We start from the raw sequence: 15,284 nt of genomic DNA on the forward strand, positions 1-15,284 counted from the left end.
CAATACAATGACATAAAAATAAAGGACTCAAACTAAGATAAGAAGTGTCCCTTCAAACTGTTACACCACGTGACGACCCTGGCTGAGATGGACCTTTCTGGGAAACTCTCGCCTTACCAGTCAAATTATCCAACATACCCTGCAATAACACCTTGATATTCGGGAGAAAACTCCTAGCACATATTTTTGCCTCTTGGGGAGTGCACCTGAAAAGACTGTTCTGATACCCATCTACAGTTGTGAACAACCCTAATAATTAAAATCTTAATGTCTCTACCTTGGCTCCTGCACGTTCATCCTAACGGTCATCAACTATACATTCTTCATGTATTCTCCCTCTAAGTTGTGTAGGTAACGGCCTACTGACACCCCGAGGAATGGATTATAGCCAAATTCCATATCTTGGAGTGTATCCTGGATTATCTAAACCTTTCTTGAGGGTATTCATGCCCTGCCACATTGCTTTATACTAGAACTGCTCATATTTAATATCATCCCTAGCTTGGTCTCTAAAATACTCAATATCCTTTTGGAGGTCCGTTATCGGTGGGACATCTTGCAATCTGCCCACTAATGCATTACCCTAATAAGAGTGTATGTTCGAGTACAATTAAGCCCCAATAGAACTAGAAGGATTTTCATGCTACATTCGACCAAGATTGTTTTTGAACGAAGCCAAAAACAGGTCCACGGAACATTGTCATCTGTTCTTGATTCAAGAAATTTATTCCAAGCCTTGACTCCCACTGGCAATGAGAATTTGTCAAAGCGCATTCTTTCTTCCATGGATTTCACACGATCGGAGAGGCAATGGTCAATGACATCTGATTTTATCAAAGACGGAGCATGGCAATGCTCTATCATCCATAGATGCAACACTAGATTACTTCCTTCGAAGAACCACATCCCCCCTTTTATTTCAGTTAGGGACTTATATATCTCTACTAAAATCATACGCACTAGAGTAACCTTGCCCCCTTGATCCTTATGAAATAAGGCCATCACTACAGATTGCAACCGATTATTAATACGTCTTTCATCTTTTGGAAACACTAAAGTGCCTAACAAATCGAGATCAAAGATTTCAAGATGCTTTCTTTCCCATTTCTTCTTAGTTATATGAAATTCATCCAAAAAATAATCAAAACCTCTCAATGATCCGAATCGAGCGAATAAGTAATCTAGGGAAATCCATGATTGATTAAGACATCCCAAAAGCATATTCTTACTCTTTAAACCACAATGCTGAATAAAGCTCAAGCCAGTATGATTGTGGGCTCGGATCATCTTTAGACCGATATAAGATAACTGACACATACCAGATATTTCCGCCAGAGTAGGTGTCATCTCATATTTTCCCAACCTAAACACCAAACTACTAGGATCCCAAAAAATTGACGCTGCCTCTATCAGATCTGGAAGGGGCACAAGATGTAAGAGGTCTGTAAGATGACCCAATACTATCTATAGCTCATGCTGCTTAGCATAGTTGAACGTACCCCACCACTTGACTAGCTTTTTAGGAACCTTAGAAACCATTCGAACTCTAGACCTCGTGGTTGGGTCCATCCTGAAATAACACATAGGAAATTAACTTAACAAGCAATTCAATTAGAGCAAAAGATTCCCAACCCTTGGGACTTTGACACAGACATATGTCAAAGGGACAGACCACTTATGACTCCAAATCACCGAACAGTACCACCGAATAAAATCAGCCTACTTGGCAAGGAACAGTTAACAACACTAGATTACGAGGAGAAAGACCCTAGGCTAAGATCAAGACAAAGACCAAATATAAAAGATTACCGGACCCATCGAGGGTTGCCTACGTATCCCGCCCCGAGGAGAGGGAATCAGGTATGCGTAGTTCGTCCAGATTGGACAATTAACGATTAACTAACAGACTAACCCTAACTTAAGAAACACAATCAAAGACAGATGAATAAAAAATGTCAATAAAATCTTTTTTGGGTTTTTAATTAGACACTTCAAATAAAACTAACACCAACAACTATAAAAGAAAAAAAAATCTTTTTGATATTTTCATTATATGAAATATACAAAACTTCTACCATTTTTTTTATACAAAAAGCTCCTATTAAAAAAAATCTTTTTTAATTTTTGAATTATGAATTCATGCTAAAGGAGACAAAGGAAAATCTTTTTGATATTTTTATTTTTTTCGACAAATGAGTGCGAAAGGTAAAAAAAAATTTTTAAAATTTTTGAATTTTGGAAAACAAAAGCCATAAAGAACTCTAAAAATATGAAACTCTCTTTTCGACTCACTTTTCTCTTTTTTTTTCCAACACATTATTCTACACACTTTACTTGTAACACATGTTTTCTCCAAATCGGTCCATCAAATGACATCGTTACCCTCAGAAATGCAACTTTTAGCACGTAAAGATGCTTTAGTGGTGAGTCTCCCACAAAGGGCCACATAGGTCCCGCTAGGTCTTAATATGATGCAAATAAGAATGTCCCAAAGGCTGACCTACGTTGGGGTTTACTAACAAGGCTGTTCGGGGGTGCATATGGTCGATAGTGGCTGCGAGAGCTTTCCACCCACTCCATAACACCGACGGCTCCCCCTCCTAAAATAAGGGTGACTCAACTAGAGGTCGTATACAACACGTGTACTACGGACTTGTTGCAGAAAGAATGACTAGATTTATCCACATGATGTCAGATATAAAGCGGTAATACATAAGGAAAGACTGTTAACAAAGAGCACATAGACACTCAACAATGTTAAAACAATAACACAAAACAAATAAACAAAATATCTATACACCTATAGTGCCAAATTAAGCCGATATAACTCCAAAATAAGCTCAAATTCTGAAAATTCCCTAGTAGAGTCGCCAGAGCTGTCACACCCCTTTTTCAATAAAAAGATATCATTTTAAGGGTCGAAAGGTTTTTTATTATCAAAGTGACAAAAGATGAAAAATTTATTTCGAAATAGGACTTTTTACATTTAAACTCAGAGTCGCCACTTGACATGATCCGGTGTGCCAAGTTACCTTTAAAAGATCCTTTTCAAAATAAATTTGACTCTTTAAAACTGATTTGAAAGATCCTGTTCTCTAAAAATAATCTCAAGTTTACCTTGAGGTATGCTTTGGTTCATAATGTCCACTCTAGTATTAACCATACCTATATAAGAATTCTTTTTTTATTCTATTAGAAGGGTTTAAAGAAGGATGTGGAAGACTATGTCAAAGAATGTGAAGTATGTCAAAAGAGCAAGTATGACAAGGCTACCTACCCTAGACTGATTCAACCCCTGGTTATTCCCTCTCTATCTTAGTATAGTGTGAGTGTGGACTCAATTGAGGGCTTTTCTACATCTAAAGATAAGGATGTGATTTGAGTAGTAGTTGATAGACTCACTAAATATGCCTATGTGGTCGCACTTTCTCACCCTTATAGTGTATGTGGCTAATTTGTTCATAAAAGTATTTTTAAATTACATGTTCTTCCTGAAGACATTATTAGTGATAAAGAACCTATCTTCACCAATAGGGTCTAGCAGGATCTGTTTGCTATGTGAAGCATTACTTTGAAGACCTCAATAGCATATCACCCTCAGTCTGATAGACAGACAAAAGTTGTGAACAAATGTCTAGAAACTTATCTCAGGTGTAATTATGTTGATTCTCGTAAAGATTGGTCTCAATTCTTTGTGTTTGTTGAATGGTGGTATAACACCACATTCTATACTTCAGATAAGCCACTTTACGGCCAGCCCCCTCCTGTGCACTTGCCTTAATTATAGGTGATTCTGATTTAATTGAAGTGGAATGAACTTAGTAACTAGAGAGTTTAAGCTGTCGTTGCTCAAAATTCATCTCACTAAAGCACAACAAACAATGTTTGATCAAGCTAATAAGAAGAGTTCAAACAGGATATTTCAACCTGAAGATTGGGTGTTTTAAAAGGTTCAGCCATACCGGCAAATTACTCTATCCGATAAACATTTTTTAAAACTTTTCAATAAATACTATGGTCCTTATTAGGTCTTAAAGGTGGTGGGAATTGTGTCTATACTCTATCACTTCCCCTTCAGATTCTTTTACATCTTACATTTCATGTCTCCCTGCTCAGGCCTTGATATAAAATTTTGGCACAAGTGAGTCATCCTCTGATTCTTGATTTGTCAAGTTCATATTGTCCTACTCCTGTGAAATTACTTGATAGACGCATCGTTCAACAAGGTAATTAGGCAGTTGAACAACTACTAATCAATGGGAACACCTCCCTGTTGATAAAGCTATATGGGAGAACATCCATGTTATGAGGTTCAAATTTTCAGCTTGCTCCATTCCTTGAGGTCAAGGAAATTTGTTAAAGCATAGTAATGATATGGTATAGAAGGATTGGTGGTCCCTATAGTTGGTTATGTTAGTTAAAAATTATTTAGTTTCACACTTACGCCCTTTATCTTATTATATTGAGTTTACATTTTAGTCCTTGTAATAGTTACTTTGGAATTAGTCCCTGTCTGCTATATCTACCAGAACTCTGAAGGGGAGAGCATAATGAGAATTGAATTTTATTGTTTCTACTATATTTCTTATTTGTAGTTGTTACTTATTAAATTTAGATCAACAATATCTCAAACCATATCATGAACTAAACCAAGTAAGGGGCGAATAGTGAAAATTAAGGTAGTTGGGAGTTGTTTGAAATTGAGCGTAGTTATTATTATTATAGTTGTCTTCAACCTTCATTATCAATATGAATAAATAACAATTAATATTTATACTTTGGACTCAAGATCTATAAGTAAAGTTAATTGATAATTTGTAAGGTTATTAATTAGATTGTGATTACAAGTTAAATAACATTGATTATAATTTAATGTCATAATGTCAATACAAATATAAATTTTTTTTAACAGATTGACGAGGTAGAAAAAGAGATGGAGGACACAAATGCAAAGTAACACTACAAATCAGGTTGAAAAAGTCAATCAAGAGTTTAGCTGAAAAAATAGTCATCATTATAATAGTGCCACAAGATTATTATGATTTAAATTTTTTCTGGATATTTTCTGTATCATCTCATTTTAATTTCTAGTGTATCTGCATCAATAATATAAACTTAAATTCAATAAAACCACATTTATAGGAAAGCATGTATGTACTATATGACAATAAGTAAAACTTAAGTGTTTTTTTAAATCATTTGGTATCTGCGCAATTCACAGAACTAACTAAGGACCCGTCTGGGAAGATAGTGTGTAGGCAGATTTTATCCCTATTGTTACATCTTTTTGCATATGCAAGGGTACGTGGTCACACAAGTAATAAAGGATTTAAGACCAAATATCGTACCCACAGGAATTTGATGAATTAAAATTTTACTTTGAATTCTTATGCGAGCTATTCAATAGGTGATCAATAATAAAAAGTGATTTATGTGTTTTGAATATAAATAAAAATAATTGTAAGCAAGTCCTAGATTGGTTGTGTCGTAATTCAGATTTGAGAAATGATTTAGGGTTGCGATATTTTGACAATCTAGTTGAGCTATACAATCATACACCTAATTTGGTTTCCTGAGTTACCAGTTGCAGGTTAATTGTAGTTATATTGAGCATTTTTTCAACAACTCTAAGCCTACTCGACTATTCTTAATATATGTATTTCTATGGTCATCGATTAATAGTGAAGTGCATAAAAATATCATCTATATCAACTAAGCTAGGTCACAGGGTATAGTTCTATCTTTAGTGACGAATTGATTCTATTTCCAAATAAGGTTTACAAATGAAACCTATTTACTCTTTTTACACTTGTATTTTCCTTTTTTCAAGTCCAACAATCAGGTCTTAAATAATATTTGCAAGGTGATAAATCACTCAAATAATTGAAAGCAAGAAGAAATAAATAAGTCAAAGATGGCAATAAAAATAGATAATATAATTATCAACCAACACATTTCATTTTCAACCATAACCCAAGACATTAAGAGGTTAGGCTAGTCACGAATCTCTTTGGACGAAGAAACTTCATGAGTTTACAAGGAAAAAATTGAAAACAAAATAAAAGAAATAAATTAAACCTTGTTCTTGAGTTTTCTACTAGCTTTTGCCTTTCCCAAACCAGTTGTTAATATTTTAAAATATGAGAGGGGTATACACAGAGTTTAGGAACCTTTAAAAATTCAAAAACCAAATTCAATTAGGTTCGGATAAGTCTCGATTCACGCCACAGCCCTAAAGCGAAGTTGTGGCATAAGAAACAAGTGAAAATCCAAACAGCTTCTCAAACTTGCACCACCCCTTGATTTTGGGAAATGGCGCAAGCCTTTAAATTTTAGAGAATATGCAAAATTCGCGCCACTTCTTGCTTTGTGGCAATGGTGTTAGTCACAAATATTTTGACCCTTTCGCGCTTATTTGTAATATGTATTCGACTTATATTTTTTCTTGATTTCTTTTGATTTCTTAGTGCTCTTTTTCTTTTTGTTTAAGCTCCAAATGCCTCAATATACTCCTATATAAGCAAATAATGAAATACAAGCATTAATCATAGCATTTAAGCTCAAAATGACACCAAAAAGAGAATTAAATGTGAGGTGAAAGACAGTAAAATAATATTATTTTTATTCTCGTATCAACACCCCACACTTAAAATCTTACTCATCCTCGAGCAAGCTATACACACATGACTTAGGCTCAACTATAACTAAACCAATTAAAACAAGATTACTCAAGCTAAGACTACAACGAGTACAATAGATGACAAGTTCTCATTAAACATGCTTCATTCATACCATATATTTAAACAACTACTCCACGACCTCCTAATCTCAAGCACTGACACTATGATATTAGCAAACTTATACAAGTCACTCAACCAAGAGATCATATACTTCACCTATCTTTCGTTAACCATGTGCTCTCACAACAGCAGAGTTAACCATATTCGCTCACAGTATACAAATTAATGTAAGAATAATTATAAGAATACAATGACGCTCACTCTCATAAAAAAAATTCACATGCAACATATGATGAATAATAATATTGCCCTTAGTGTACTACTCCACTAATATAAGAATGCTAAAATTTAAGATCAAGTAGAAATTTTTGAGTTGTAATTTAGGCCAAGGGACGAGTAAAAATTATTGTGGCTAAAATAGTGCCTATTTTATCTGAGCACTTTAACACATCACAAATTTTTCATCGTTTGCTCACTCTTCAATCAACTAATTCTTTCATCGTTTGCTCACTCTTGAATTAACCAACTCTCAACTAATTCTTTCATCGTTTGCTCACTCTTGAATTAACCAACTCTTTCTTCTATCCTTCTTATCCATAGATTTTTTTTGTTTCCCCATCTCTTTAAGGAAGTTCGTATACCACTAGTAAGGATTAGTCAATAATTAGAATTTTTTCTCTTTATCTACTCCCTACCAATAGCATATGAAAATTTGTTAATCACTCGCAATCTTAGACTTTTCTACAAGCTTCCCATCTCAAATATCTTCCTTTTCTGAATTCTCACTTTTTTAACTCTTATTTTTTAATTAAAGCGCTTAGGTATTTTTGGATCAAATTAAAGGTCTATTGAAAGAAAAGGATTAAGCTTCATCTGTGGATACTAATGAATAGGCTAAAGACTCAATGGGGATAACTATGATCACCAATTATAGGTAGGTAAAGTGAAGAATAAAAAGAGGTTAATCAAAGAAACTCCTATATCATTTCCTAAACTCAACATTCCTTATTTCGCTTTTTAAAATCATCGGGCAATCTCTAATCATTAATATAAAAGCAACAAATATCTACAAACTCCTAACACACATGGCACATGTTCAACTCAAGATGAATCCATACAGACTCAGAATAGCAATCAATAAAAGTTGTAACTTAAGTTAAAAATCATATACGAGTCAAGTAAAAGAGCTTAGGTGGCTCAAGAGAAGTCGTTCAATTTTTTTTTTCACGACGTGCTTTCAATCTCAAAACCAACTTGAATCATTTAGTCATGTGTAGTACATAGAAAGAACACCTCCCGTTCAATTATTCCTAAAGACTCTCTAACTCCTAACTCTTCCCTCAAGGTGGTCGTCAAAATCCATCATTGAAAAAAACTTATTCTATTTAATAATAAAATAAAAACTATTCAAAAAATTAAAAAATAAGTCGGTTAAAGTGGCCTCCTCTCGTAGAAAAATCGAAAAGAAAAATCAAGGAGTGGCGAAGTATGCTCTACTAAAGAACTAAAAAGCTAACAACCAACACAAATTATTCTAATCTAGAGAACTAAAAAAATCTTTTTGGATTTTTGGATTTTTTAATTTTTTTTGAAAATTTCTCAACTGAAACAAATAACTAAAAATAAAGAAACTCCTATAGCATACTTCACCCTTAATCAATATTGAAAGAATGCCACCCCACACTTAAAGTCATATTTTGTTCCTAAAGCATTAATCAAAATAAAATAGTTGATATAAATACTCCCCGAATCCCTCTAGGACATAGTTAGCAGCATGTCTTAATCAATCTTTCCATAAAAAAGGTACACTTATGCTTTATCCATGTCTCTTAGCTTCCAAATTCAGGTACTCAGACTTTTCCAAATCTGCACAAATAAAAAAAATCCAAATACCACACTATAATTATAAAACTATCCTATTACAATTTGGGTTGTCTCCCAAGAAACACCTGATTAACAACGTAGCAGGACGCAAGTCATAGATCAATTAAATTCTCTCAATCGTTTCCTCTCCATATGATGCAACTTCGACCTTTTCTTCACTGTAGGAGGACTATAATTGTCATTCACTCTCTTTTTATTTAGATCTTCTACTTTTTTGGGCCATAATCTTTCACTATATACTTATAACTGACCACTTCTGTGATCATACACAAGTCTCTATAGTGTGAAGGAATGAAGACTTAGAAATTTTAAATGTTGTCTCCTCATCATAGACCCTCATCTTAAGCTCTTCTTTTCGTACATCAATCAAGGCTCCATCAATTTGTAATAATAGATGTCCTAAAATAATTTACACCTACTCATCTGCTTCAAAATCTAAAATAATCATAAACTTACCTACCTTGATGAGAACATCTTCAGTCACTCCTTTCGATTGCACAAGAGAGCAGTCTGTTAATTGTAGAGTGATAGTAGTTGGGTGCGTCTCTCCCAAACCAAGTGTTTAAAACACGGATAAGGGTATTATGTTTATACTTTCCCCAATATCACACAATGCATGTCCAACCTCATCTTCACCAATTTGTATGGGGAGGTGGAACTCCCAGGATCTTTAAGCTTTTGGGGAAGCTTGCTCAGTACCCTCGAACTGCACTTTTCAATGAGTGCAACTCTCTCAAATTCTACATGTCTTTTTTTCAACCACCACCTTTCTTAAGTATTTGGCATATTTGGCCATGTCCTTCAATACATCAATCTAGGAAATATTGATGTTAAATTGCTTGAAGATATCAAGGAACTTCTTAAAATTTGTATCCTTTATTGATTTTTTAGAATATTTGTGGGAATAATGGCGAAGGTCTCTCAACGGCAGTCTTAGGCAGCTCAACAAGCTCTTTTTCTCTTCTTTCCTTTTGTATAGGTCATATCTCTAGAGTTGGTGTTAGGATCAACCTTCGTGGGAAAATAGGTAGGTGCTTATAGTTGTCTCAGTTAATTATCATCCTCTTTGGAGGCTCTGCATCCAACAACTCTACACTTGCATCTTGACTTCTCTGTTTAAGAGAAACTTCAACCAACTCTCTTCCATTTTTGAGTGAGACTATCATTACCTATTTAGTATTATTCTCCATATTACTCGAAAGTACGCCTGCAGGTCTTTCATGTTATGATGAAGCTGGTTGGCCTAATTGATACTCAAGTCTATGAATGGACTTCTACATTATGTTCACAATCTGAGTTTGTTGGCCCATGAACTATCTCATTATCTTCTTTGAAGAATTGCTCATTTGTGGAGCTTTTGGTGTATATTGTTATATTTGGACTTGTTGATTTCCAGTCCAAGAGAAATTTAGATGGTTTTGGTAATTTTATTTTCCATATAATGTATAAATTCTGCATTCAAAGGACAACTAGGGTAAGGATAATTTTTACCATACTTCTTACAAAATATGGCAGCCATATGAACCTCTTGTACCTGTTGAACGTGATCTACAGTTAGAGCTAATAAACTCTGCTTCATTAAGGCACACAACTGCCCAATATCAACCCGAATAGCTGACCCATCATCCAACTCTAACTTACCCAGCATTTTTTATGTAGAAGTGAACACTCTATTGGGCTTTAAATAGTCTTGGTGACCTACAGACATAAGACTAAGCAATGCCTTTATTTCATCATAGCACTTAGATAAAATTTTCCTTTGAGTTGTAGCATCTAATAAAGACTTAAATTTTAGCCTCAATACTTTAATAAAACTATGCCCAATAATATTCTTGGGCTGATGGTGGTGTGGGAAATTTCAGAAGTATCCCTTGTATCTCTCCCAAGTTTGGGGAAGATATTTAACATCTTTTAGAACAAATTCAGAAATCTTGCCACTGAGCTATTTTGTTCTTCTAGATGAGAAGAATCGATTGAGAAATTTTTCAGACAAAGTATCCCAGGACATGATAGATCCTGTTGGTTTATTTTGCAATCATTGTTTTGCTTCCCCAATCATTTAGAAGGGAAATAATGTCAATTTCACGTATTCATATGAGGCATCTAGTGGTGAAAGTTGTCACTCAACTCAGTAAACTCTAGCAGGTGCTTGTTTGGATCTTCATGTGGTTTACCCTTATATTGACAAGTGTTCTACATTAATCGCACCATGCTCTTTTTAAGCTCAAATTTTTTAGTGATATTCAACTTCACAATAGCTCTAAAGGTATTTTGTTGATTTGGCCTCACAACATTTAACACCAAAACATGTGGTGCAAGATGAGGCTAGATTGCAGCCCTATCTAATGCATCATTCGGTGGATCTTGAATTGGATTGTTTAAGTTATCATCAATTGCCCTTAAACCGCTAAGAGTACATTCAAGCTCCTAGTTAATTGAAATCTAGGGATTGCATTGACTCTGGGTATCTAGCATAAACTAACATGTACCCTAAAAGAAACAAAAACAATAAATAAAAGTGAAATCTAAATAACTGAATAAGAATTCAAAATAGTATGTCAATTCTAACAGATACCTAACAACGGCACCAAAAATTTATTGCATTCTTTTGCACACGCAATCGTATGTGATCGTACAAGTAATAAAGAATGTAAGTTCAGATATAGTACCCATGAGAATTTGACGAATTAAAGTCTACTTTGAATTCTTATGCGAGTTATTTAGTAGGTGGCCAATAATAAAAGTGATTTGTGTGTTTTAAATATAAATAAATCAATTGCAAGCAAGTTATAGATTGGTTGTGTTGTAATTCAGGTTTGAGAAAAGACCTAGTATTGTGGTATTTTGAATATTAGTTGAGTTATTCAATCATACACCTAATTTGATTTCTTGTGTTATTAGTTAGAGATTAATTGTAGCTATATAGAGAAACTTTCCAACAATTCTATGCCTACTCGACTATCTCTAACGCCTATGATCATCGCTTGATAGTGAAGAGCATAAAGATATTGGCTATATCAACTAATTAGAGTATACTTCTATACTTAGTGGTGAATTGATTCTCTTTTCCAATAAGGTTCACAAACTAGCCCTATTTCTTGTTTTTACACTTGCCGCGTGATCAATCAAACGAATAATTTAAAGCCAAGAGAAATAAATAACTCAATAGATGAAAAACAAAATAGCTAATATGATTTTCAACCAACAACTTTCATATTCAACCACAATCCTAGAGATTAAGAGGTTTAGCTACTCATTAATCTCGTTGGAAGAAGACATTTCATGAATTTATAAGGCAAAAATTAAAAATAAAATAAAAAATTAATTAAACCTTATTCTTGAGCTTCCCCTGGATTTTGTCTACCCCAAATCAGTTGTTAATGTTAAAAAAACATGGGTGGGGTATATATATAAAGTTTAGGAACCCTTAGAATGTCAAAAATCAATCCCAATCGGATTAAAATAAGTCTCACTTCGAGCCACAGTCTAAAAGTAAAGTTGTGACGCAAGGAGCAAGTGAAAATCCAAGCAGCTTCTCACACTCACCCCCCCCCTACTTTTGTGGAGTGGCGCAAGCCTTTAAATCCAATAGAACATGCAAAACTTGCGCCACTACTTGGTTTGCAGCAGCGGCGCTAGGCACAAACACTTTGGCCCTTCCATGCTCGTTTTGTAATGCATTGCGACGTAGATTCTTTCTTGTTTTCTTTGATTTCTTAGTGCTTTTTTCCTTCTTTTTTAAGCTCCAAATACCTCCATATACCCCTATATAAGCAAATCATGAAACACAAGTGTAAATCAGATCATTTAAGCTCAAGAAAAATCAAAAGGAGAATAAATGTGAGGCAAAAGACTGTAAAATAATGTGGTATTTAGCCTCGCATCATTTGCCTTAGGATATGGAGAGGTTATTTCCAAAGGTATAAGTCATGTTTCATGTTTTCTTTTAAAAAAAAAAAGTAAATATATGTTAAAAAATTATGATCAAACAAATTTTGAAACTTCAATTAAAACTTCACTCAAATCATACTTCTCAATAAATATTTGAAATATGATCAAGTGCTAAGTAAGTCACATTTATGCTAAATAGATTCATTCAGTGAGAAAATGGTCCGTGCAAAAAAAATAATTCCAAAAGTTTGAATCCAATTAATAATTTTTAGAACTTAAAAGAGTTATTATCCAAGGCTATGACCTTTCTCGTTGGTTGCTAGTTGCTACAACACCAATAATAGCAAATAATCTATATCTATAATTTATAATCTATAATCTATATCTATATTTATAATATAATAAAAGTGCGAAGCCCTTAAGAAAAATGATTTGAACTTTTTGCCCTTCATTAAAAGTTTCTGCTTTAGATAAAACCGTCTTTTCACTATTTTATTTTCAACAACAACAAAAAACTCAGTTTATTCCCACATAGTGAGGTCTAGGGAGGGTAAGATATACGCAGTCCATATCACTACGTCCGGAGAAGTAGCAAGGTTGTTTATTTTAATTATTATTTAATTATTTACTAAAAATAAAATTTTAGGCTATTTGACATAGAAGTCTTCTAAAGGTAATAGTATTCTAAGACACGGTAGTAGTGTTAGGGTTTTTGCCCTGATTTTCTTACTATATTTAAGTTTTATTTTTTCTAAGAAGGAAAATAAAAGTTACCATAATTACTTTTACTTTTCCTGAAAGAAAAATATAATTCTTTTCCATATTTGGAACCTCTTTCTTGGAAGAAAGGTTTTGGACATCTATAAATAGAAGACCCTTCTTTTCATACAATAACACAATAGCATCCACAATGTAGTCGTTTAAAGAGTCTCGTTTAGGGAGAGATTTTCTCCCAATAGTTTTTAATATTTTTTATATTAGTTTTCAATATGTAGGTCACTTGACCAAATGACATCAATAATATGTTTTTTTAGTATGTTTTTTCTTTTCGTCTAATTTATCGTCCCAATAGTTTGCAACTAATAGTTTTCGCATAAAACCTTCTCGATTTCGAATCCAACAAGTAGAAGATTGATAGTAGAAGATTTCCATGTTTGTAGTATTAAAATAGGATACTTTTCTGCTTCAGTTAATTTTTCTTTTCCTTCTCCTGATTTATATATTTATTTAGATTTTAAATTAAGAATTTAAAAATTAACAAAACAACATGGCAAAGTAGACAAATTCCACGTTGAGGTATAAAAATAATTATTTTAATTATTATTTAATTATTTACTAAAAATAAATTTTTAGGCTATTTGACATAGAAGTCTTCTAAAGAAAATAGTATTCTAAGACACGATAGTAGAAGATTTACATGTTTGTTGTATTAAAGTAGGAAACTTTTTTTGTAACTTCTTCAGTTAATTTTTTTTTTTTTTCATTTCTTGATTTATATATTTGTTTAGGTTTAAAGAAGAATTTAAAAATTAACAAAACAACATGGCAAAGTAGACAAATTCTCCTGTTGAGGTATAAAAATATTTTATAATTATTTTTGATTCATAGCTTCTTTAGGTTGGGTTATTTCATCTTGGTAAGAAATCATAATATTTAATATTTCTAAATCAAATAAAATTTTACCTTATATAAAAAAATATTTTTTATAACTCTATTTAAACAACATTTTGGATCAAACCTTACAAGAATATAAGAAAAATACATCTTCTACTTCTAAGGCTTTTTCTTATTTTGGCTTTTCTGCTTTTCTTTGTTTTTTTTTATTTAATAGATTTAAATATTATATATGAATTATTCATAATCAACAATTGATAATGGATTCTTGTTTTTTCCGCTTTTGATCATTTGTCGTGTTTTTTTCAGATAAAAATTTTTGATCAAATATTGAACGAAACAAGCATGTTGTTGCTGAATAAGGTAGACATATTTGGCCCCAGCATTGTAGTCTTGTCCTAAATTTTGTATTTGTATTACAAAATTCAATAAATAAGTATAATTTTATTTATTAATGCTTGAAGTCGTCATAAATTTAAAGCATATGAAATTTTGTGTTTAGAATTCTTCTTTTGTCATGGTTAATATTATATATTTACTATTTTTTTTGTTTTGAAAAAAAGTATGATAATGCATGGTAATTGGCAGCAAATATGAAATTCACGTTTCTTTAATTTCCATCAAAGTCATGAGTCTATCATCTTAACCATAATCAAATAACTTGATTAACATGGTGAATTCATACCATCGCTCTACCTGTAATTATGATCGTTTTATTGCATGGACCGACTAAAAATATTAACGGTGATACGATGATAGTAAATATATTTCATAATTTTTGATGTCAATTTACACCAATGTAAAATATTCTTTCTTGCATCACATTATATGTTTGAGTTGTTGGTATTCATTAATTATTCAATAAGGTAAAAGTTTTGAATTTTTACTGTCAATCGTGTTGATATTCTTTTATCTACTTGAACAATTTTCACAAGTTTATTAATCATACATGAAATTCTCTACTTTATAGATATATCCATGCACCTAGGTAGAAACTATATTAATCTCAATGTGAAATACTTAATAGGGGTTTGAAATAATTTATTATGTGGAATAATAAATATTGGATATGCATATTAGCCTTAATAAGTTATACAAACTTACGGTATTAAAAATATTTAGTTAATTTTTTTAAGTGAGGCAAAAGATCTAAGT

The 15,284-nt window shown here is 32.6% G+C and overlaps 1 protein-coding gene across 2 annotated transcripts in view; it reads left to right on the forward strand.

Annotated features, from left to right (window-relative positions):
- LOC107871972 overlaps positions 1-14,601 on the forward strand; it is a 41,464-nt gene extending 26,863 nt beyond the window's left edge. Inside the window, exon 5 of one of the 2 annotated variants that reach the window (XM_016718809.2) lies at positions 14,439-14,601. In XM_016718809.2, the coding sequence (XP_016574295.2) occupies positions 14,439-14,531 (93 nt within the window). In that variant the 3' untranslated portion in view covers positions 14,532-14,601. Of the gene's footprint in view, positions 1-4,912; positions 4,971-14,438 lie in introns of those variants that run through there. The other variant, XM_047413284.1, reaches the window with a different exon arrangement.
- The last annotated feature ends 683 nt before the right edge of the window (positions 14,602-15,284 follow it).

This window comes from Capsicum annuum, chromosome 5, assembly GCF_002878395.1.
Source record: "Capsicum annuum cultivar UCD-10X-F1 chromosome 5, UCD10Xv1.1, whole genome shotgun sequence".
Classification (NCBI taxonomy): domain Eukaryota; kingdom Viridiplantae; phylum Streptophyta; class Magnoliopsida; order Solanales; family Solanaceae; genus Capsicum; species Capsicum annuum.